This window comes from Aythya fuligula, chromosome 2, assembly GCF_009819795.1.
Source record: "Aythya fuligula isolate bAytFul2 chromosome 2, bAytFul2.pri, whole genome shotgun sequence".
Classification (NCBI taxonomy): Eukaryota; Metazoa; Chordata; class Aves; order Anseriformes; family Anatidae; genus Aythya; species Aythya fuligula.
In genome coordinates, this window is record NC_045560.1 from 126,171,176 (window position 1) to 126,195,473 (window position 24,298).

Here is a 24,298-nt window from a genome sequence, read left to right on the forward strand (position 1 = left end):
CTCTGATTCAGCTATAATCATATTGATATGCCTTTGTTTAGTTCAAATTTGTTTTCTGTTTCTGTTGCGTTGTGTCTAAAATTGATTTTATCCCTGACAGCGATTTCTATTTTCTTGTCCAGCTTTGTCCAGAATAAAAAAAGATTAAAAAAAATTAAATTTCCACCCAGAGAAGAAAGGAACAATGAATCAATTTTTACAAACAGACAAAAGAAAAACAAGACAACAACAACAACAAAAATCACCACCACCCTAAAAAATATTCAAGTTGTGGCTAATTTGACAGTGGCATCTTGCCCGTGATTTGTCTTTCCTGGCTATGCTTTTGCTCAGCTCCACTGCTGTCTGTATGATACTCAGTCCTGTATGTTTCCACTTAATGTGCTGGTGAAGTAAAAGCTGCCACTATTGCTCCTGTGTCCAGCAGCATACCATACCTTTATTATGTGTCTAAAAAATAACCTTTAGACAGAGTGAAACTGCATCCTATGGAAGAGCTGAAGCCCCCCCAGGAGCCCCTGTAGAACCTGAGATTTGGAGAAAGCATGTTGGAGTCTGATCCAAGGGAAGAGGAACAGAGAACATATTCTTCTGAGTTTGAGAAGTCTGATAAAATGAAACCAAAAAAAAAAAAAAAAGAGAGAGAGAGAGAGAGAGAAACGAAACAAAGCAAAGCAAAACAAAACAAAACAACATTCATTAGGAAGCAAGGAAAGCTATCCCATGATTCAGGAAGTCCCCTAATCCAGACCAGACATGGTTTGAACTGTGGTGGGCTGTGCTACTGCCAGATGCTATTTCCAATGTGATTTATTTTAAGAGAATATTAGACTTGGCCAAGAGTCTGCCTTTGTTTTACTTGTTTTTATCTGTAGGTCTTGGGTGATAGAAAGTACAATGGGATGGAGTTTGCTCTACTCCTAGAACAGAACCTTTTCCTTTTTGACATTTGTTGGACTCGCCACTGTGAAATCAGGAGACATTTCCAGACCACCTGCCATTACATTTTGGCCTTGCAAGAATTATGGTGACTGCATTCAAGAAAACGATCAGCCATTTGTATGGATAGACCAATCTTCATGCTGATGACAGCAGCCCTTCTATTGCTGGTGCTTTTTATAATTCCTGCTCCTCCAAGCAGCTAACAGCCATGAAGCCAGGCCATAAGAGGACCATTCCTTTCTCCATGGAGTGAGGCGCCCTTGCTAGTTTTCCACAGTAAAGATATGGATTTTGTTTCTGAAAGCTTCTGTGTATAAGGAAGGTCTTTGCAACCATTCAGAAACGTCTGCTGTTAGGGGAAGGGTAACGGCTGACTGCTCCTGAGAGAGAGGCGAGCTGGGAAATTAAGCACCCAAGCAGAGGCAGTGTCCTCACCCATGGAGCTCCATCTCATGTTTGGCCAGCAGTACAGAGACCATTGACAGTCCAAGACAAAGCACACAAAGAAACAGCTCCAGGGTCCAACCATGGGATCCAGGCAGGAGCAGAAGAAATGGGGCCAGAGATGAGTCTGGAGAAAAGGTTGCAGCAGGAGTCCAAAGTCCACCCAGGACAGAGACAGAGACAGGACCAGAGACAAGCTACAGCATGTTTGTCGGGTCTGTCCAGGAAGCTGCCTACAGGGCAGGTTTGAGGCCCAGCAAGAGGCAGGGCTGGAAGGAGGGCTGGGGATTGGCACTCCTGCCTCTGGGGCAAGGACTGACAGTGCCAGGCAGAGCTGAAATGGGGACCTGGCCATGGGCAGGGGCTGGGGGAGACCGCAGGGGAAGTTGGGCATGGCCAGCAGGCCTGTTAGTGCCTTCATGGCCCTGGCAAATGCAAAATGATTCTTCTTTTTTCAAAAAGAAGCACATGTGTGGGTCACATGAGTTCACTAGCATGGTCAGGATGGTCAACAGTGGAGATGATGACTACCTTGTAGCAGTTAGATTGTGATTTTGAATGATCCTTCTGCTGCAATTCAACATTTGGCTATATTTTTCCAAGCCCATTTCTCCATTCACACCTTCCTCTTCCTTTAGGGAGGCTTGAATGGAGTAAAAATGCCAGGGAGGCATTTGGGAAGCTCTGCCTCACTGAGAGCTTGTAGGGTCATCTGTGCAAACCAGATGTGAAGTGAGAAGGCAGAGGTCCAGCATGTTTATGAGCCTAGTCTTTGATGAAAGATGCTCTGAAGACCATAGATGTAACGAGAGATAAAAATTCTGCAACAGAAAGCTCAGTAGGAAAGAGATTTCTCTTTCATTCAAGCTGTATCTTTCTTCCCCTTATCTGACCAATTGAAACAAAACTCTTCTGAGTAAATCTTTCACTCCTGGAAGTCACTGGTCATCAGCATGGCCATACTTTTTCTTATTTTTTCCCCTTCTAGTAAATAGGGGCATCTCTAAAGCTTCTTTTCAACTTCCAAACACACTGCTGTAAGAACAGAAGATAAACCTGTGTGTACAGAAAAAGCCCCAAAAGTAGAAAAGTAATGAGCCAAGAATGTTTAGCATATGTTTATGAAGGAAAATAGAATAATGTAGATACAGTGAAATAAACATATATTGTGGTGTGGTAACACATTTCTGTATGCAAAAATTCTTTCACAAAGAAAAGGTATTTTTACTGTGGACTCAGTAACTCGATAAATAATTTTTTGTTAGAGAATAATTCTTCCATTTTGAAAGCAGATAAGCTGCTTGTCTGGGAGCAGTGTGCACCAGCATAGCTGCAGAGCTGTGGGAACTCTCCTATCAACTGCTCTTTCTGACAGTTTTCCCTACAAGCGAGTCCTATTAGTGTCTGGGTGTATGTGTATGAGAGAGAAATAACAGAATCTCCCTTTATAAAACTACCAAAACCTCAACTATTAAAATCTTATGAAAACATTGTCTGCTTCTATAAAACACGCCCAGCCTTCAAAGCCACTCACTGCATCATGAAAAGCAGTAGTGGAGCACTGGAGCTCCTGAGAGGCTGGTATTTCATGAGCATCCGAATGAATGAACTTTTCCTACAGCTCTGCACCATGTGCTTTACTGACGGCAGTGACTAAGAAGACAGAAGCTCCAGCTGAACCTTTCTCATCAATGTGACATATACATGCAGACTTTCAGGTATGCAACACCACCTGAGCTCCGGATGACACCCTCACCACACTCCGGGCGCAAAAAGATGTGTAAAGAGCCTCTTCCCCTGACTGCCTTCTTTTTCTCAAACTCGTAGGAATTTAATTGTCTTTGAGAGTTTTACCCACCTCTCATATTCAGCTGAAGATGATCTGTGGGTTCAAATATTGGTAAAGCAATACATAGACAGAAGGGGCACATAGGAGGGGCAGAACATATGGAATATATAGACACCTACATTTTAGTTGGTGATTGACCTCATCGGTAGGCAGGGGTGGGAATGGACACTCGCAGAGCTTTGCTTGCCAGCTACCAGATCAGGAAGAGAATTTCCCCTGGGGTAGACTGCGGTGACCCTCATAAGCACAGATAGACATCTGCCTCACCAATGTCCAGATTTCAGACAAAGTGCATTTTGCTGGAGGTTTCAACACAAATCATTATCTCCATAGAAAATTAAACCTGGAATCAGCACCACTTAGGACTACCATTAATAGTCTGTCTCAAGCTGTGGTACCCATTCAGAAAACGTCAGGGGCTTGGCTGGCAAAAGGTGGTTGACCTTTTTTTGAAATCACGTAGCTTTGTTTCTAAGCTGTTGGTCGAGGAAGCCAATAAAATGAGGGGAAATTAAGACAATAAATGAGCGTTCAAAGTTTAACCCATTTTTTAGTTGGTTTTAATTGAAATTATAGTGGCAATACTGCCCCATCTGTTTCTTGGAGGGTTTTCAAAAGAATTAGGAGGTCTTTGGCTTAAAGAAAATAAAAGAAAATGGAAGCTGAGAAGCACTGTATTGGAAAGCCTTCACCCCAGCAGAGATATGTGCAATACTGAGGGCAGGACCTCAGAGCTATAGGAAGGGATGAAGCCTGAGCAATACAACGCAGAGGGCAAAGTGACATAGGAACTGTTATGAAACCCAGGGAAGACAGGAGAGCTTGAAAAGGAGAGCAGCTTTCTAATCCCATCCCTAAAATACAGAGGGGCAGCACTGAATGGGGGAGACAGACTTCCTCACATTATCGGGAATGATAAAGGACTTCCCATTAAAAAGCAATAAAGAAGAACTATTAAACCCGATGGGAAGGCGGGCGAGGCAGTGGCAGAAGCAGGAGCCTTGATGGCAGGCAGCTGCCCCATCAAAGACGCGGTGCTAAAAGCGACCCCAGGCTCTGCGAGGGGTCCTGACCGAGGGGGCTGCAGGCTGTGCCCGGGGGGCTCAGCCCCTGGCAGGACCCCCTCGCCCCAACAGCGAGGCCGGGCGGCTGGTGGCCAGCCGGGGCAGCTTCGGTGCTCCCCGTGGGGCATCCCCCGTGGGTGGGATGGCAGCGTGGGTGTACGTGCGGGGAGAGGGGGCTCAGTAACTGGGTGGGGGGGGGAGAGAGGGGGGATTCTGCTGCGGAGGGAGTAGCGTGAGCCTGTGTGCGTGTGCATCCCCTGCCTCCCCTGCCGGGGGTCTTGCAGCTTGTGTGCACAACCCGCCTGAGGCTTAACAGGGGGGTGTTGGGGCGGGCGGGGGGGCGGGGGGGGGGAGCGTGTGCGCGTCCCCCCTTCGCCACCCTGGGCCGGGCACGGGAGCTCGGCGCGGGGGTGTGCGCATCCTGCGCAGGTGGGGGCAGGCGGGGAGGGAGGGTGCGGGGGTCTCCCCGCCTGCCCCGGCCGGGATCGGCCGTGCCCCCCCGGCTCCCCCAGCCCTCCCCAGCGCCGCCGCCGCCGCGCACAGCCGCAGAACCAGGCGGCCGCGGCGGCAGCTCGCATGCAGCCGGGGATTACAGCGGGGCGAGGGCAGCGCGGGCTCGGCTTTTATCCCCCCCCCCTCCGCCTCCCCTCCGCCCCCCCAGCTCCACCAGCGCTTCCCTGCCGGCCCCCCCATCCCCGCCCGCCAGCACAGCCGCTCGCCGAGCCGCTCGGTCGGTGGCTTGTCAGCTCCGGAGGAGGGGGGGGGGGGAAGCAGGGAGATGCCTTTGCCGCGGTTTTTCCACCCCCAGCCCTCTCCGTGCCGGGGGGGGCGGTGATGTGGAGCCGGGAATGTAGAGCAAAGCCCTCCCCGGGAAGGAGCGACCGGCACAAACCTCTCGCCGGGGCTTTGGCGGCCGCGCACTGCCCGGGGAAGCCCGAGCAACCCCTGCCAGAGCCGGGGAATCCCTCCTCCAGCCCCCGGCGGTGCCCCGGGCTCCCGCGGAGCAAGGTAAGCGGCGGGGCATCTCTCCTTCCTCCCGCCGAGGGATGCGGGTTGGGTTTATTTTGATTTTTTTTTTCCCGTCATTATTATTATTATTATTATGTTTTTTTTGTTTGTTTGTTTTTTTTGGAGAGACCGAGTCATCCACGCCTCCCGCACTGATGCGAGTTGCGAGGGAGGCGAGAGCTGCCGGCTGGCCCCCGGAGGGATGCGGTGCCCGGGCCGCCGGGGAGCCCCGGGGACCCCCCGGAGCGATAGGGTGGTCCCAGCCCCGGCCCCGACCCCGACCCCGGCCCCGAGGGCTTCAGGGGGCAGGCTCGGGAGCGTGTTTTTCTCCCCGGCTGCTTGGATCAGCGCGAGGGAGAACCGTGTAGCCCTCACGCCGGAGAGCTTTGGAAACCGTGGCTTGTGTTTTTGTTCCTTCGGAGCCGCTAAAAGGGGTGGGGGGTAGGGGGGGATGACATTTCGTAGTATTCTACCTCCTGCCGTGGGTGAGCTTTAAAGATAAAGGCTCATCATTTGTTTCCGATGCTCTAATAGCGCTGGGGGAACCTGATGATATAAACCCTGAGCGGCTCGGAAGATAACTGTCATTTGAATTACCTCGTGTACCCAGCGAATGAAAAAATCCCCGCTACCAAAGCTGAAAGAACTGTATCATTGTACTAGCCTGAAATATACTGGCATAAATTCTCTCTGTAGATATGTAGCATGCTGTCATTCCCCTGGCTTTAAAAACCCAAACGTCTGTAGAAATGGGCATATTCACTGCATGGTTTGTACAAACCATTCAGTACATCCTATCTGTATTTCAGTGCCTGTGTGAGGTAGACCATTGTTTATACCTACGTACAGACCATATTTATGAAGTCTTGGACTTCATTCAAGTTACATAATGATTAAGATATAAATAAGTGGTATATTTACAGTTTCTTGGACATTTTAGTTCATCACAGAGAGGACCATCTCTAGACTTCCTGCCAAAATTGTCACTTTTCAAATGTTTGTATAAAAATGGAAGTGTCAGTAGCATCAGGTGGAAGCAACATTCCTTAGCAAATCCATAGGCAGGCAGACCTGGCTACTAAAAGGACACTTAAGAGAAAGATTTCAGCAACTCCATCCTGAAGCCCTGAAGAGCTGCCAGGGCTGGTTTAAAAGAGGAAGAGTAACAGCGAGACTGGAGAGGCTCAGGAGTGGGAAAAGCTGTGTCTAGTGAGGTTTAGCTTTAAAAACAATAAGCTTTCAAGTTTGCTCAGCTGGCAAGTTGAATCCAAGTTAGTGCAGAGCTAGCACTGAACCTGAGAGGCTGGGCAAAGTCTGAAACCTCAATGTCCTACCAAGCTTGGGGTGTGATCCTCCTGCCAGGGAGTTTGACTAGACAAAGCTTTCAGGGTAGCAGGGTCAGTCAGCACATGATGCTCATGAGATCTGTCTGCTCTGTGATCACCTAAGATGCACTGTCAAAGCTGTGGAAATCTTTGTCAGGGGGATGAAGAAAAAAAATTAAAAAAAAAATGTTTGTTGCATGTTCTTAATGCCGCTGTCTTTTTCATTCAAACAAGAGCTGATAAACAGTCTCTTAGCTCAGCTTTAAGGGGAACTTGCAGCTGCTTTTTATTTCTTATGATGCTTCCACATGCAGCTCCCACAACAGTGTTCAAATTTCTCTAGCCTCCTTCTCTCTCAGCTGGATACTGTCATTGGGGCTCAGCAGGTTGGCCTCATTCAAACATATGCAGAGAGTGAAAATGAAAACATCCACAACTGAAGATGAGGGAGAAGTGATGTTTGGAGTAGCATGCTTCATTCTTAGCATTTCCACTGGCTTCAGCATTTTGAAATGTACTGTTGCTGTAACAATGCCACATCATATGTATTTATTTATTCATGCTCAGCCTTTTTTTCTAAGTGCAAGTTAATTGGCAAATTCTGGCTTGCCATTCAAGGCAAAGCGAGGAGTCGAGATTCGCAATAGCTTTCTTGCTAGCATTTGGGATTTTGCCAAACAGCTTGCTACTGTGACTTTTAGAAGAAAATCTTGATCTTATGTGACTTCCCTGAGCTTCACGTCAGTACATGTGCAGGTACTTTCCAAGCCACCGCTATATTTAAAGCTACCTGCTGGAGGACATTTCAGTCGGTATTTTACTCCGCGTGTTGTTCTTACATAAACAGCACGCTGGAGAGGCTGTCTGGTCACCAGTCTGCATGGTTTAGGGGAAAAGGATCTTGGTGAATGAGACATGAAGGGTCTGGTAAAGTGGGCAGTGGCTGGGACCCATCTACAGACTCCTCTGGAGGTGTTTGCTGCTCAGAGCACGGACCTGCTGCTCTTCACAGGCAGAACCCAGGAGGGAAAGTTAGGAGCCAGAAAGGGAAACACTTAAAGTTGTGAGCCACTCCAATTTGGCTTCAGCTGGGTAGACATACACATTTTCTAAAAATGGTGTTTTGTTTTAATGCATTTTCTGGGGTCATTTCTATTAACTCATCACATTGTTGCATAATGCCTTCTGACCCAGCAACAGTATGCTCGCAGCCCTTAAAGTTAAATAACGACCTCCTCTACAAGGACTTTTCCCTTTTCTATATTATTATGAAGGGGGATTTTTTCATTTTTGGGAATAAGGATTTTAACCTAATAGCTGTCTGGGTAAGATGAAACTGGATGCAAAATAAAAATTATCTCTTTTTCACTTTGGGGGGATTGTGCTGTTTCTATTCTTATCAAGATATGAGCAACTTGTGAGAAAATATTTTTGATTTCCCAAAAGTAACTGACATCTTCCTCTTGTGATTATTGCTGAAATAGTAACACTGAATATTTAATTTCTTGAATTTTATAATAAATCTTTGGGACATATGGTTTTAACTCAATTTTAGCAGGTAGAAATGAGTGCCTACTTCCTAACAATAATTTTAACTGTTGATGCAAATAAATTTTATAATTTTTATTTACAGACATTTCTAAGATGTACAACAGTGTTCTGTGGGATACTGTGAAAAAAAATTCTTTGGGATGTTATAGACTGGATTCTTTCCTATCATGAATGTAGATTTTTGTGCAGTCCCATAGCATTGTATATTTCTTGGCCTATTAATTCTCTGTCTATATAGAAAGGATTTGGAAAGAATTTTGTTATTTTTAGTTTTTTTCCAGGGTATGCATTTTTGGATATTATCAGAAGCTCTGATAAATAGACAGCTTAGTGATGCTCGAATTTAATCAAAGTAAAATGTAAATATATTAAATCATATGATTAAATATGTATATAAAAAAAAAAAAAAAGTGAACAGAGAAGCTGAGGAACTATTTTTTTTTATTATTAAACAGAGTTTGGAAGTTTCTTATCTTTGGTAGCTGTAGGTATAAAGACAAGCCCAGTTAGCTTTACAATTCACTAAATTAAATATTTTACTATAATATGCACCAGTCAAGATATTTAAAATATTAAGCTTAAAGCTGTCTGTATTCTCCATTAAAGGTGGAAGGACAGCAAAAGTCTATTCTGTTTTTTCCCCTTCCTGATGCATGTTACAGTACATACAAAAACTTCAGTGCAAGTCACACATCGATATTTTACCGAAGTTAGAGTTCACTTGTTTATTGTACAGTACATCATTTCTTCCCAGGCTTGAGGGATGCAGTAAGCTGAGCAATTTCATTGCTACTTTTTCACTAGCACTGTATGAGGACGTTAGCTGCACAATCAGTAAATAATGAATACTATTTTGAATGCTTTTGTTCATGAATTATGGTGACCACATGAGCAGTATGAAAGCAGTAATGGAAAAGTCTTAGGCCACTAAAATATGTGAGGTTTTTAATTTATTTGTTTCTAATGCAGGAAATCTATATTTAGCTATAATGGCAGATCAGCTCTGACTTAAATATCTGGCTTCTATACAGCCCTATTCCTCCTCCGGATGACTATAAAGAGTAGTTAGTAGCATCACTGCTGGCAGCAGAAAGAGAGTCAGAACCAACAATCTATTAGATAATAAATAATATATGTAATACTGGCATAATGCATAATGCTCCAAGTATCTAGGAGTAGTCTGTGATAAGCAGCAATTGTCATCTTTACAAGGAACAATGGCAATCTACCAATTTACCTCTCATAATACCTCAACAGTAGGACCACAGTCTATTGAGAAATTGCACAAGGGCAGGTGTGATCCAGGTCTAGATAGAGGGGCCAAACATCCCTGTTATCATAGCACTGGTGTGTGATGCAGGAGAATCCTCTATGCTGGCCTGGGAGGTCAAGCTCGCTATTGCAGCATATTCTTCATGCTGCCGTCATATTCGGGTATTACCTAGTTAGGAAATGAACATCAGCTCTTTAGGTATAACAATGTAACGAGGAAGTGAAGGCAAAGCTGTGCTGATAATTAACTGAACAAAGCTCTCAAACATAATCTTCTTTGACACTAGAGATGAGCTTCTCTCCCTGATTGCCTAACAAGTTAAGAAAGAGAAATCAATTATGGCAGTACAGTCCAAATACAGAATACATTTACCTCAGAACATTAATAAGACATCTTGAGGCAGCTCATAAAACAGTTTTTCACAGTACCTCATCGATTGTTAACTTTTAGAAAAGTAGCTGTATTTTAAGTAAATGAAGATAAAAATAATAACCAAGCTCAACAGCTCAAAATGAGGCCACAATGCTGCTTCTTGCAGAAGTTTCAGTTGTGTCTTCTGCTCTCTTAAAGTGTGAATTTTTGGTTTACCTGCAAGGCTGATGATCTCATTTCACCTGGATGTATTCTCAGGTGACTGAATAATCCTACCATAATTTACAGCCATACTTTCAGTGTGAATTTGAATATATCAGACAGATCCTGGGACAGTTTGAGCAGAAAGTGTTGGCAGGCCGCAGCAGCTGGAAAAATCCCACTAATGTATTTAAGCAGACTCAAAACAGTGAACTGGACTAATTGGCCTTGAAATAACAAAGCTATGAATGACACTGTTGAACGTGCTCATCCAGTGGTTACTGAGATTAATAGTACACAAAGTTGATCTGCCTCGACAGTAGTGCCATCTAGAAGGTCTTGCCTTTTAGAATGTTTCCATCTCATGTTTTTTCCACTCTTATTATTGCTGACATAGAACAAGCGTCTTCATTTTGGGTAGGCCTTTTGCTTGAATTTTTATTCAGGACACATCTGTCTACCTATAGTTTGTCACTTTAGTCCCTAGTTAAGCATTTAATTAGAGAAGGTCTAGCAGCACTCAGAATCTTCTGCTCCCATTGAAGAAGGGGTGGGTGTTTGTCTTCACTGATCACCTAGCAGAAGCAAAGGTGGTCAGTGAATAGATTACTCACTCAGAAGAGGGAAGATGAGCTTTTAGGCCCTTTCTTAGATTAACATGATGCAAACAAATGTTTCACCTCTGGTAATTTGAGATTTCCTCTGGCCAGAGAGTTGTTCATAGCCCACAGATACAGAATCATGCTTGATCCCCTTCTAACCTGTTCTGCCTCAATCTGACACTGTAGGAACAGGGAAGGTGGTCTCCATCCATGCAGCCATTTTGTGTCTTAATGGTAGCAGCAGTAGTCTGTATGAACCACAGGGCTGACTCCCCAGGGACTAACATAGTCCCTGGGTAAATGTCTAACAACCAGACAATTACATGACCGGGTTGTTGCCACCATCTCCAGGAGCACTTTATAGACTGGATTTTGTTCTGGTCCTCTGAAGGGCTGGGTTTATAGGAGGATGCTTCCAGACACAGAACGTCAGGGTATGTTGTTTCACTTTTGATCCAGACTGTGCACAGAGGGTGGACAAATGTTAACAGTTTTTCCTTCTGACTATGTTAATCCTGCCCTAGAGGTTCCCACACTCTTCTTTAAATTTGGGTCTTGCGTGTTTAATATTAGAAACCTGAACTAATGGCACTTACCAAGCACATTCTTTAGGAGGATGTTGTGGCATTTAGAAAAAAAAATACATTTTTGAGAGCGGTAAATACAATAATTTATTCTGGCAGTTTTACACAGATTTTCTTCTTAGCTTGTCTTAATTTAAGAATTACAGCAATTAACATTGTTGCATCCAGTTGTGCATGATAGTGAGTGCTCACTTTTTTCCATTCTTAGGTCAATGTGGGGATCAAAATATCCATACCATCCTGGTATCTGCTGCCCTTAAGCTTCACATTCTGCTTAACAAAACTTATGTTGTTTCTACTCATGATTAAAAATTATTATGAAAATTTGTGCTGTAAGCAGAACCAAAGCCCCTTAGATAAGGTCAGGAATTAAAGTTTTCTGCTTTCCGGATAAACACCTGGCAAAATAAGATGACAGGTTGTCACAAGCCTCATGTGACAACTTTCAGTGACTAGCTTGGGTTTGTTTTGAGGCATTCCATAGGTTAAGAAATCAAAATGTTGAAGGGTTGGACTCTTCTGAATCAAGCCTATACTGACATTTATCTTAATTTTTAATGATAAAAGCTTTTTGTGAAGACTTGCTGATGCTATGACCTTGGGGACATTTCCAGCTGTGTACAAAGGCACTCATCAGAATTGAGTCACCCAGAAATCCAAGCTTTGAATCATTTTTTTCCAGCTTCAGTGCTTCCGTGAAGCACCAGAGGTAAGAATGTAGGCTGTACTCCTGTTGGGTCTGGATTGAGACAAGAATCTCTTGAGTAAATATGCCCGCCTCTAAGTGAAAACTTTGGATGTATCTCTTCCTGTCTATTGTACATGTGAGTCTAGGCCTACCACTTTGCTTGATTGAATTAGGGAACTGTCCACTTGTAAATGGCTCAACATGAAATTTTTCTAGAGGCAGAAATTGAACACGAATGTTTTCACTTCCAAAGAAGTCACATATGACCATGCTTTCCTTAATAACAGATGGGATAGGGGGGTTGCATGTTTAGTATAAAATGTAAACATTGTGGTAGAATTCTGAGTAAAGTGCCATGGCTATAGTTTTGGAAGCAGTTTAATTCAAAAAGGGTTAAAATCTGATGCTTCTCAGTTTACCTCATTGCTTCAGATATCATTCTCTGTATATATAGTGTAATATTGTCTACTGTATAATATTTTCCTGCCTAGAAACGCAGAATCATAGTTCAGTACCACACTATGCAAGCTTTTGTTGAGGAGGACAAAAAGACATCTGTGAAGTTCTTCAGTGCTTTAAGTGCTATTATTGGTAGGGAGCAATGGAAGACTGAGGGGTGGTATAAGATAACCTGCTTAGAGTAGCCTTAAAACCTGTTGTTTTAGGTCAACTGGTTGCAACAGTGCCTCCTGGAAGAACAATGGACATATTAAAAGCTCCTTCATCATTGTAGTGCACTGCAATATAATTTGAAAAAAATAAATAACTATATCAACTATTAGATAAGTTGCAATTCAAAGTTCTAATTTATTAACATTAACGTATTTACTATTATTACTATATCCTGCAAAAAGTATTTGTACATCCTTATAGAACTGTATGGGAGCAGTGATCAAAACTACGGATCCAGAGTGCTAGCCAGGATATAAATATGCAGTCTGATTTAGCCCTGAAATGAGGATCTTACATAATCACATTTCTGTAATATCTGGTTGTTTAAAATTAAAGAAAATGATCTGCCATTCGGCCTTGTACTTCCCTGTGACAGCTCATCGGCTCTGAAATTTCCAGGGAAGGCTAAATATGTAGTGAAAGACGGTACCTTTGGCAAAAGCAGCAACTCAGTACTTAGCAACCAGCTGTAAACACCAATAGTGAAGTGCAGGCACCACAGACAACCACATCCTAAACAAGATGCTTCAACCTGGGCTGTGATAGAAATGCAACCGTTTCTGTAAACTGAGCATGAACGCACTGGCATTGTTTTGCAAGGATCATATAGCCACACTTGTCAGGAGCACAAACAGCAGAGTGTTACTGATACAGAAAGACAAAGAAGCAGAGTTAGCCTGGAATAAAGGCTGGTGATGATCTTAATTCAGCACTGGGACAGTGCTGAATCAGGTGCCCCAAAACACAAGGAGAGCACTGGAATTCCTGTGCACTGCCTTCATGAGCATTTTTCATGCAGTAGGGGTATAAATGCAAAGCCAAAAGAATCCATGAAAAGGTGAGGTCTGTTAGTGCTGAATGTCTGTACATGCATTTGGTCTATGTGGTATATTGTAGTGGAGATAGCATCCTTTCATCACTGATAGTCTAAAAGCTCAGGGGATTTGAAGAGCAGCCTAAGGGGTTAGGGACATACTGAGATTGCATGCTTTGCTCATCATAACTTCTTGTCCGAGTTTGCTGGACAGGCATCTGAAGTGGGGTGATAGGTTGCCAAGTCATTCATCATCCTCTTGAGAGTTGTGCTCCAAATCCAGCTCTCAGCTTCGGCTTTTCTATGAGGTACTACTCAAGAAAGGAATACTCAAGGCCCAAATCCTGTAAGAATCTTGAGGTAAATTTACAAAGAGTGCTGTTGAGGGTGTTCAGCCTTTTGGTTTAAAGTTTTCCACATCACCCTTAGTGGAGGCTAGGGCCCACTACAACGCTTTACTGGAGGGTAATTACAGTAAGTAATTAGAAATGATATTATGGTATTTAAAATAAATAAATAAATCAGATAAACCAAAACTACCAAGCTTCTGTGACTGCTGGATTTTACAAACATTTTATCAGTTATACTTTCCCTACTTTTCCTGTCTTCTGTCTCCTTACCTATTTCTGTCTGGCTTTTCTTATCCAAGGTTCTTAAGGAATATATAAAGCCCCTGAGCATTATGCTTCTTGGTTAAGTTCAGCTCATCCATCTAAAAGACACTTCTGTGCTCAAGATGGTGAGAACAGGGAGCTAGCAGACAGACCGATTTCATTGGTTTGAAAAGTTCATCTATAAAAGGCCTCATCTTTTTTGAATGTTTCCTGTAAATCTCTCAGACTTCGTACAGCCAATATTTAATTTTTTAGATACCAGAAGCAGATCATCTGTGAGGTCTGTTATGAAATAGAAATAATCATCATCTTAGACCAGTTAGCTATAGTAACAACACAGAGCTGGTTTTGCAGGATTTATTCTCAAAGTAAAATCCTACTTTCCACAGTCCGACCTGTCCATAACAAAGCTCACAAGGCTACAGCTGCAATTTTGACTTAGTTCAGGAAACATCCCTGCTCTTTTACAGCCTCTGCCATGGCCCTGGCCATGGTCATGGTCTGAGCCAGACATTGCTTGCAGGGAAGCTCAGTCATGGGGGAGATGGGCTGAATCTGTCTTTCCCCCTTCATTTCCTTGTCTCTGAGGACTTGAATCTAAGTGTAGACACACATGTCAGTGGTAGTTTGAACAATCAAAGCTCAGCTTCCCTGCTGTGCATGCATGCATGCATTCCTGCATGTGGATGTGTGTCTTCTGAGAAATGCATACGATGCTTAGGATTACTGTCTCTTTGACATGTTTTATAGAATGACAGAATGGTCTGGGTTGGAAGGGACCTTAAAGATCATTTACTTCCAACCCCCTTGCCATGGGCAGAGACACCTCCCACTAGACCAGGTTGACACTTCTGTGCTTTCAGCTTACCAATTCTTAACTGTTTGAGATGTGACTCCTGTCAGGGTGGGAAATTAAAATATTGAGTACCTCATCTGAGTGTGTTTTGATTGTTTGTTTGTTTTTCAGAGTTTTAGCTATGATCTCACTTTTTTTTTTTTTTTAGACTGAAGTTAAGATAAAACTATTAATAAAGATCCTTCAGCTCACCATCGAGAAATTGCAGCTCTTCATATTTTGAAACAAAGAACAGAAATGTGATAGCTGTGATGTGGGAAGCTTATGGTTAAGGAACTGGACACCAGCTTTACCTGACATCTCAATTATACGAAACTTTTCAGAAGTATTAACATTTTTTTAATTTCCTTGTGCTGGGGGCCAGGCTGTGTTTCCAGAGACACTGCACTCTTCTGCCTGTATGTGAATCTCTTTGGAGCAAGGTCTTGTTCATGTGGGGTGCAGCTTGGCTAGTTGGTAGATGGGTCCCAGTGCTGCTTGGGCCAGCTGGCATGGTGACCTGTGTCCGTGTGGTTAAACTCATGCAGGCTCCAAAGCAGATGGTTGCAAGCAAACCACTTGCTGGGAGCAGACCTTGAAGCATGCTGACTCTCCAGCCATCCTTGCAAACTGTTTGGGAGAGTCCTGACTGTGTTGTGCCAGGCAGTGTCCTAGCAATGTAACAGCACAGGCAACTGAGTTCCTCTGCCGGAGGGTTTTATCTGCTCATGTGGATGTGCCCATCAAATGTGATAACAATACTAAAGACTGAAAAATAGCAACTGGCTCATTTGAGCAGCCAGAATTATTGGATACTTCATGCATCCTGCTATTCTCCCCAATAAAGTAAGGGTAATAACAGCCTGATAGTGATATTAAGATGCTAAACTCTCAAGTACCCTGGAAGCACTCAGGTAAGACAGTGAGAACTCCCTAGGGGAAATTCATCACTTTGCTTATAGTGTTAGGTTTGCATGATAAATAACATCAAAGGCCAAATTCTGAATGAGAAAGATAAAAAGAAATGGTAAATAATTACCCATTCATGTAATGCAGAACGGATTGGTGGTGGGGAAATTACACCATTAAAATCTGCATGCGTATGGTATGGAGGAAGAAACTTAACCTTCATTCTGGGTTTCTATAGGTTTTTGAGTAGTAGTCCTTGCAATTTTCACTTTTATTTAATGCAAAGAATTGACTTTGAATTGGAAGAGTTTTATTCAATATTATTGGTATTTTCCTGCAAAGTCATTTAATTTTGGCAAGAAAGGAAACTTTTTTGTTGTGTGTTGTTTTTAGTATGTATTTGTGGTTATAATTTATGTCCTTCTCTACTGATGGCTATGCAGCACTGGTAAGCAGTAGGCTGGCATCACCTGCCAAGGACTAGTAGTGTTTTTTATTTTTCCTAGGGTCGAAAAAGTGTATGGTGGATCTGTACACAACCAGAAAGTTGAGGCAATAAACTTAACCCCAAAATATTTTAAACCTTCACAGGAGAAAAATTTCAGTGTCTGAAAAATTAGTAGCAGTAGCTAAAAGCCAGAATAGCTATTTAGTGAATTGTAAAGGTAACCTTGATTACATAATTTTGTTATAATGACAGATCTGGTGTTCTTATGTGAAATTCATAAATTGGATTATAAAGTTTAATGTGTCATGTAGTTAAAGTAGAGGCTTTTGATTATATTTTCGTTAAAGACACAGTTAGAGACACTCTGTAGTCCATGTTTGGGGAAAAAAGCTGCACAGGAAGAAATTATCCGCAGTAAATAAAATATGTGAAGAAAGAGACTTAGGAAGCAGACTAAAAGGATTTTCTTAAAAGTTATGTAGCCCAAGGCTTGTATATATCTCAATGAAAGGAGCTCTGTGGAAAGGCAATAACAGCTTTTAATTTTCAAGATTTTTAATTTGAGAATTCTTTTTTATTATTATTATTATTTTTAATTTTTTCGAAGTGCTGCATGTTGTGATTGCTAGCATATACCTTAATACGTACATAGCACCTTGGATACAATCTTCTAAACACTAACTGAATGGTGTTTCACAGCTGACTTCAGTATGACCACAGTTAACCAGGACTGGTAAAGCTTTTTAGAAAAGCCACAGTTCCTCAAGTAGGGAGATGCAGCCAATAATTATACTGTCAAATCAGAAAATGTTTTATCAGCTGTAGACCAGTATCAGTGACACTATAATTTTGCATTGTTTAACAAATGTGTGTGGTAACTATACTGCATAAAAGCTAAAACAATGCTTAGTCTTGCATATCTTTAATGTTTTTAATCAGAAAAGCAAATGAGTATGGTTAACATAAGACTAATCAGATCAACTGCTTGATTTCTACTGCTTTACTCTGTATTGTTAATATTAAAGAGCATACATTAATAAGAAAAGAGAAGAAATCCCTGAGATTCAATAGTGAATAAACGAGTGAAGCTGTGCAGAAATTGCCTGAAGACTTGACTGATTTCATGGAGAATGACAGAACTTCTCTATGAATTTCTTAAATTCTTTTGTTTTGTTATGTAAGACATCTTTTAAAGGAGAAACATCATCGTGCATTAAAGTCTGAAAAGATTTTTCTTTAAAAAAAAATAAATATTTCGTTTGTGGAGAAATATCCTCTTACAATTGCTTAGTATTTATGTGATGGTCTGTATGTTAGAAGATGTATAAATGCATCACAGACCACTAGGAGATGCTAAAGTGAAGAGACTTTGCAAAGACTTGAGTCCCCCCATCTACTGGGGTGCAGAAGGGCAGTTGCTGTGCTTTGATTCTGAGTGGGAATTGGGTTGTGGTGCTAATTCATGCTGCCCAGCTGGTATTTTGGTACAATAGCAGCAGGCCCCATGGTGCACGGTTCTTGGAGTATAGAAAGCCACCTGTGCTGCATCTCAGAAGTACCCCCCACCTCCTGCATCTTCCCCTTTCATCTAAGGCAATGAAGAGAAGGGTAATATCTAAGGAAAAATGAGCCTTAGGGGAAGACAATAAAAACAAAACAAAACAACAACATAAAAAAAAAAAAAAACCACCACACAAAAGAACGGACTATATGTTATGTAAACCTACCGATGTCAGGGCTTTGGTTTTGATATGACATTTATCTTTACAAGTGAAGTTATCAGATTATCTTTTTAATGAATGAAGGTAAATGTTAAAGGCTTAAACCCTTATGTAAATAATCAGGTGCACTGGTTGATGTGGAGATAGATTTACAGTGAAGGGCTGGAGGCAGAATGGGAAGAGGCAGAATCTTTTGGCTCTTGTCTGAAGTGGGTTCAGCTTGACACTGAAACTGAGAACAGGGAGGTGTTTGGGGCTGTCCCCAGTAGCAGTGTCTGGTAGTAGATAATTTGACTTGTTAGGATGACAATTGTATGGTTTGGTGTGTAATTTTTGGTCATGAAATAATACAGTGAGTTGATATTTGGAATGGGAGGATGAGGGAAGCAGTTTGGTTTCACAGGAGATTTTTATATGTGCTAATAGTTTCATTCAATTTCAGAATGTATCTGCCAAAACACACAAGACAGTGTGTTATGTATTCGGAAGAAATAGAAATAGAAATATAAAAAAAAAAAAAAAAAAAAAAGAAATAGAAAATCTATGAATGTAAATATAACATCTGATGGGTAATTTTATAGGGAACTTTCATTTTCCCTGATGTTTTTGTACATGAAAGTCTGTTAATACCTATATCATATGGGGCTGAGCCTTACTATTAGTTTATTTGATGGTGAAGAAAACCTTTTAAAGTTTATATATAATAAGGTCTAATGTTTTTAATTTTATACTAGGAACATAGTCAACCTCATCATAAGTATGTCAGATATGACATTGAAATAATTCTTTGATTTTTGCTCTGTACTTTTGGTGGAGGATTATTCTAGATTCTCATTGCTCTAGTGAGGACCCGATCTTTGTGACCTTCTAATTCCCTTTCAGATTTCCATCTTACTTTCATGGTGAGTTTGTATCCATTTGTTCTTGTGCCATCATGGTCCTTTAGTAAAAATAGTCTTCTCCCTCCCTGGTGTTTACCCCTGATATATTTATAGGTAACAATCCCTCTCATCACAACCTTCTTGCTTACTCTGCAAAGAGGATCAAATTCTTGTTCACATCAAATGCTTTTTTAAAGCTGCAGTTTATTTCTTTTCAAAAGAAGGAACAAAGTGTCGAATTGTTGATTTGCTGAGAAGGGGAGGAGGAGACATCAACTCATGGAAATTACTGAGGACTTTCCTACTTCGTAAAAGAAGCCTATCAAAGCATTCTTAATATTATTCTTTTGGGGACATGATACTATTGATAGGTTATTACTTAAGCACTGTGTAAGATAACAAACCACAGTAGACATGGTGGGTGGGTTTTCTTCCTGTTTCATACAGATATTCCAAGTTCGGTGGTGAGCAGCTTCGCTTGAATTCATTGCAGCATTGTGCACAGTGAATGGGGATGAACTTAAATTTTACAAAAACTGAGATTGCTGATTGCTGTCATGAAGTCATGTCCCTGCAGTGGCTTAAGAGGTGGGACAAAGAGCCTTTCTGATGAGCTGGGAAATGGGATACAGTCATAGAATCATAGAATCACAGAATGGCTTGGTTTGGAAAGGACCTGAAAGACCATCTACTTCCAACCCCCCTGCCATGGGCAGGGACATCTCCCACTAGAGCAGGTCGCTCAAAGCCCCATCCAATCTGGCCTTGAATACCTCCAGTGATGGGGCAACCACAGCTTCTCTGGGTAACCTGTTCCAGTGCTTGTTTCCCCCTTGTCCTATGACACAGACTTCATGACACAGAGTCCCTCCCCAGCTTTCCTATAGGCCACCTTTAGATACTGGAAGGCCACTGTAAGGTCTCCCCAGAGATTTCTCTTTTCCAGGCTGAACAACACCAACTGTCTCAGCCTGTTTTCATAGGAGAGGTGCTCCAGCCCTCTGATCATCCTGATCATGGCCCTCCTCTGGACTTTCTATAACAAGTACATGTCCTTCTTGTGGTGGGTGCCCCAGAGTTGAATGCAGCACTCCAGGTGGGGTCTCATGAGTGCAGTGCAAAGGGGGAGAATCACCTCCCTCAGTCTGCTGGCCACACTTCTTGTGATGCAGCCCAGGATACAGTTGAACTTCCTTGCCTACATACCTCTACTACTGTTCAGTGAGTTCAAAAGAGTTAGGATTCTCTTGACTAAATTGGTCTAGAAATCAGCAGTGTCTGGTAGTAGATAATTTGACTTGTTAGGATGACAATTGTATGGTTTGGTGTGTAATTTTTGGTCATGAAATAATACAGTGAGTTGATATTTGGAATGGGAGGATGAGGGAAGCAGTTTGGTTTCACAGGAGATTTTTATATGTGCTAATAGTTTCATTCAATTTCAGAATGTAACTGCCAAATTTGACATTTTCAGTAAAGGGAAGGTAGCCCCCATTTCACTTTTTCCTTATGCATATTCCTACAATCTTTCTATTAGTTTGCCTCACAAATTAATAATTAAATAATTAGATTTAGGTGACATGGCTGTATCAGAAACTGATAAAACAAAACAAGCTCTCCTTACAAACTGTCACATTTGATTTTCATTAATGTAGAAATTCTAGTTTGTTATTGTTGTTGTTTTGTTTTGTTTTGCTTTTTTTTGTTTTTTTCTTTTGCTTAAACATAGTTCTCTTACACATACCAGTTGTTCCAGTGGTTCTTATACTACCACAAAAGATTCTCACTGCAGAAAGAGCAAATTACCATCATTATATTTTCATCTGTATATGAAACTGTGGGAGGAGAAGGAATGAGCATTTGGGGATTATATTCTGCATTGCAATATTCTATTTTTTTTGTCTTTTTCAGCTTCAGGAATGGGTCAGTCTATCTGAAAAGGACTCTATCCAAATATTTATAGTCTCCAAGCTCATCCTCCTAAAGACTCTGGCATTACAACTGCACCCTTTTTAAAATGGCTGAGAAGGCTCCACCAGGGATCAACAAAAAGTCTTCAAGGTCTACCCTTTCTCTCCCACCAGAACCAGTGGAGATCATTAGGAGCAAAGCCTGCTCGCGGAGAGTTAAAATAAATGTTGGTGGACTCAACCATGAAGTGCTGTGGAGGACTTTGGACAGACTTCCAAGGACACGATTAGGAAAGCTCAGAGACTGTAATACTCATGAATCTCTGCTGGAAGTATGTGATGACTATAACTTAAATGAAAATGAATACTTTTTTGATCGACACCCAGGGGCTTTTACTTCCATTTTGAATTTCTACAGGACAGGGAAACTACATATGATGGAAGAAATGTGTGCTCTTTCTTTCGGGCAGGAGCTTGATTACTGGGGGATTGATGAGATATATTTAGAATCTTGCTGCCAGGCAAGATACCACCAAAAGAAAGAGCAGATGAATGAAGAGCTGAGGAGAGAGGCAGAGACAATGCGAGAGAGAGAAGGGGAAGAGTTTGATAATACATGCTGCCCAGAGAAGAGGAAGAAACTCTGGGACTTGCTGGAGAAACCCAACTCATCTGTGGCAGCAAAGGTAGGATAAACAGTGTGTTTAATTCACAAGCAGGAGTTAAATGTCCAGACATGCATGAATCAATATTTTTCACTAAAATATTTAGAGAAAAGAAGAATCTAAACATCTACATATCATGAAATGAATACACCCAAATCTGTTCTAAAACCCACTGAAATCAGAAGAGGAATCCCGTTGATTTCAGTTGATTTTAGATATGTGCTACACTTTACATTTGTCGTATATAAACAGAAACGTGTGATTGTTAATGGACTTCACATTAAACTCTTTGATAAAAATGCATCTAGAGAACACTACTTACTTTTTTGTTAGAAATGCATTTGCTCATGAGAAACATGTTCTATTAAGCCCTCATTTATTTGTTACAGTTTTGATACCTGTTCTATTACAGGCATTGCACAGATGTGATATCACTGACTCATAAAGTGTGATAAGTGATAGTGAAAGAATAGTGTCAACAGCCGCTGTCTGTCATGGTTTTATATTGGACAAGGGTTGCAGTATGTTCTCTCTTATACTGTGCTTTGTGGTCAAGAATTAGTGTTCTATATGAAAGTATTAAAGTACGTATATACACAATAAAGCACATATATACACATATATATGTATGTATGCACATCTATGTGTATATACAAATATATGTATATACAAATCTATGTATATGTATACCATATGCATGTTATATATAATATAGATATTCAGATAGAGGTAAGGAAGCATTCACGTAAAAGAAACCCTGTTCTGCTGTCTTTAAACAGACGAACTGATGAAAGTCTCAGTGATATCATGGAAAAGTTTCCCTTTGCATGAGTGCACACACTTAGGGTGAGATTTTGATGCTACAATTTAAGAAAAAAAAATTGTCTTTGCTTCTTGAGGAACTTGATTGTTCTTTTTGTGACATGAGGTATTATTTAATATGAGAAAAACTATCTCCAGTTTGGACCACTCGGAGTGAAAATGTTCAGCATGTAGATGTCCATGTTAAGCTTAACTGTGGTTTAATTTTTTTCTGTCATTAATTTGTTGTTGAACACAACCCCGTTGCACTAAGGTAAGTATTAAAATATGATGGTGGAATGTACTAAACCCCGCATCCTGTCAAGAACTTTTCATTGTAATAACAACTTCTTAAAACTGAGATGCAATATATGATTTCTTATTTTAATTTTAGTTCTTCATTGTGGACTGTGTAACTGTTTAAGCAGGGGCTGACCTTTTTCAAAATCTTATTTATGGTACCAAAATATAAGGTTTGTAACTGGACTAAAAGCTGATAGGAGAAAAAAAGGAGGGTATTAGGATATTTTACGAAACAAGAAGAATACATTTTCTGCTTTGGAGATTCATATTCTGGGCCATATGTTCCTCTCCAGGAGAAGGAGCAGAGGGGAAACAGATGGGCATAAGGTGTGCCAGAAAGGGTTCAGGGAGGCCATGTTGCACTCTGTGATCCCCTGGTACAAGTTAGCCTCCATCAGCCCCCCTCCCCAGCATTTTTGTGACACAGCTGCTACATAGCTTGCAGGAGTCAGGGACCAGCTTCTCAGTCCCTCACTGTTTAAAACACTCCCAATGTGACCTGTAATAGACCTTATCTTCTCCCAGTTGTCTGCAAGCATGAAAAATGAGGCAGCAGCAGCTGGATCTGGCTTCCTGGCATGCAGTGGTGAGCAGGAGACAGGGACTAAGATCCTGTAGGAACCATGGGGGCAGGACACATTGTGCCCAAGCTGGGACATGGCCTGCCATGGACACTGCCTCAGCTACATGTCACACTATGCCTGGCAGGCAGGCTTGGGGGAAGTGGAAATGGATTGTGTGCTTGTGGAATCTTTTCTTGATTTCTTTTTGACATAGGGAAGGCTCACAGGGCTTGCGACACTTGTTTAGTTAGTGTTTTCCTAAGAATATTTAAAGTTAGGAGTCAGCACAGCAAGATGGAACAGATGAATAGGGCAAAACTAAAACAGTGATTCTACAGTTCTTTGCCTATGATTGATTAGCACTTAAACGCTCTTTGGCTTGGTAGATAAATGCAGAAACATAAGACAGTTAAACTACTAGATTTCTCTGCAGGTTTTGCAAATGAAGGTGGCTGTTTCTTTCATTTCCCAAGATGTTTAAATGGGTATTGTTTATTTTTCATTTCCCTTTTCCCTCATCTCCTGGTTTGATTGAATGTTAACATTCTACATTTCCTTGCTACAGGGAGTTTCACATTGCACTTATGTACATGTAGCAATGGATAGCTGGTTTGCATTATTTCAATCGCCTTCTGTCTAAGTTAATGCCATTTCATGTGATTCCTGTGATTCTAGCAGCTGGAAGTCACCATATTATATGCATTCAGTTTCTCTTTTTAGTGATACTCAGTCTGTAAATATATATATAAGCCAAAATTATAGTCCGTTACACCCATGGCATCCTAAGGAAGGCTGTAGAAACTTGGCTGAATGACATGGTTGCATAGCATAAAGGAGAGCAAAACCTGTCGCAGCACATTCAGACTTCTGGAACATAAGCAAACAAGCAGAGCTGCATGTAAAACAAGATATGCTGGAGTCAGTCAGATGTACTCTCAGTCTGAAGCCATCGCAGGCTGTGTGAGGCTCCATGGCAAGATTCTTATCTGAAATGTTTGGATAACGTCATTTTCAGATTTCTCATCTTTTGTTTCATTATGTGGCAAATTGCTAATTTTTCCCAAAACAGGGGGCAGAACCATCTTCTTTCCTCTGTAGGAGTAAAGCCAACCAGCCACTGTCCTAGCAATCCTGTGTCAGGCTGTGAGCCCAGGACCACAGCCCCAGGCAGGAGGAAACTGGGCATGTCACTGAGGTGCCAGCTTTTTTCCCAGGGATGAGGGGTTTATCTCCACCACTCCTGGCAGCTTTGCTGAACA

At 41.7% G+C, this 24,298-nt stretch overlaps 1 protein-coding gene across 1 annotated transcript in view; it reads left to right on the forward strand.

Annotated features, from left to right (window-relative positions):
* The first annotated feature begins 5,065 nt into the window (after positions 1-5,065).
* Positions 5,066-24,298, forward strand: part of KCNB2 (potassium voltage-gated channel subfamily B member 2) — a 193,927-nt gene continuing 174,694 nt past the window's right edge. Inside the window, exons 1-2 of the mRNA XM_032181892.1 lie at positions 5,066-5,307; positions 20,709-21,393. Coding sequence (XP_032037783.1) covers positions 20,815-21,393 — 579 coding nt within the window. The 5' untranslated portion in view covers positions 5,066-5,307; positions 20,709-20,814. The remainder of the gene's footprint in view (positions 5,308-20,708; positions 21,394-24,298) is intronic.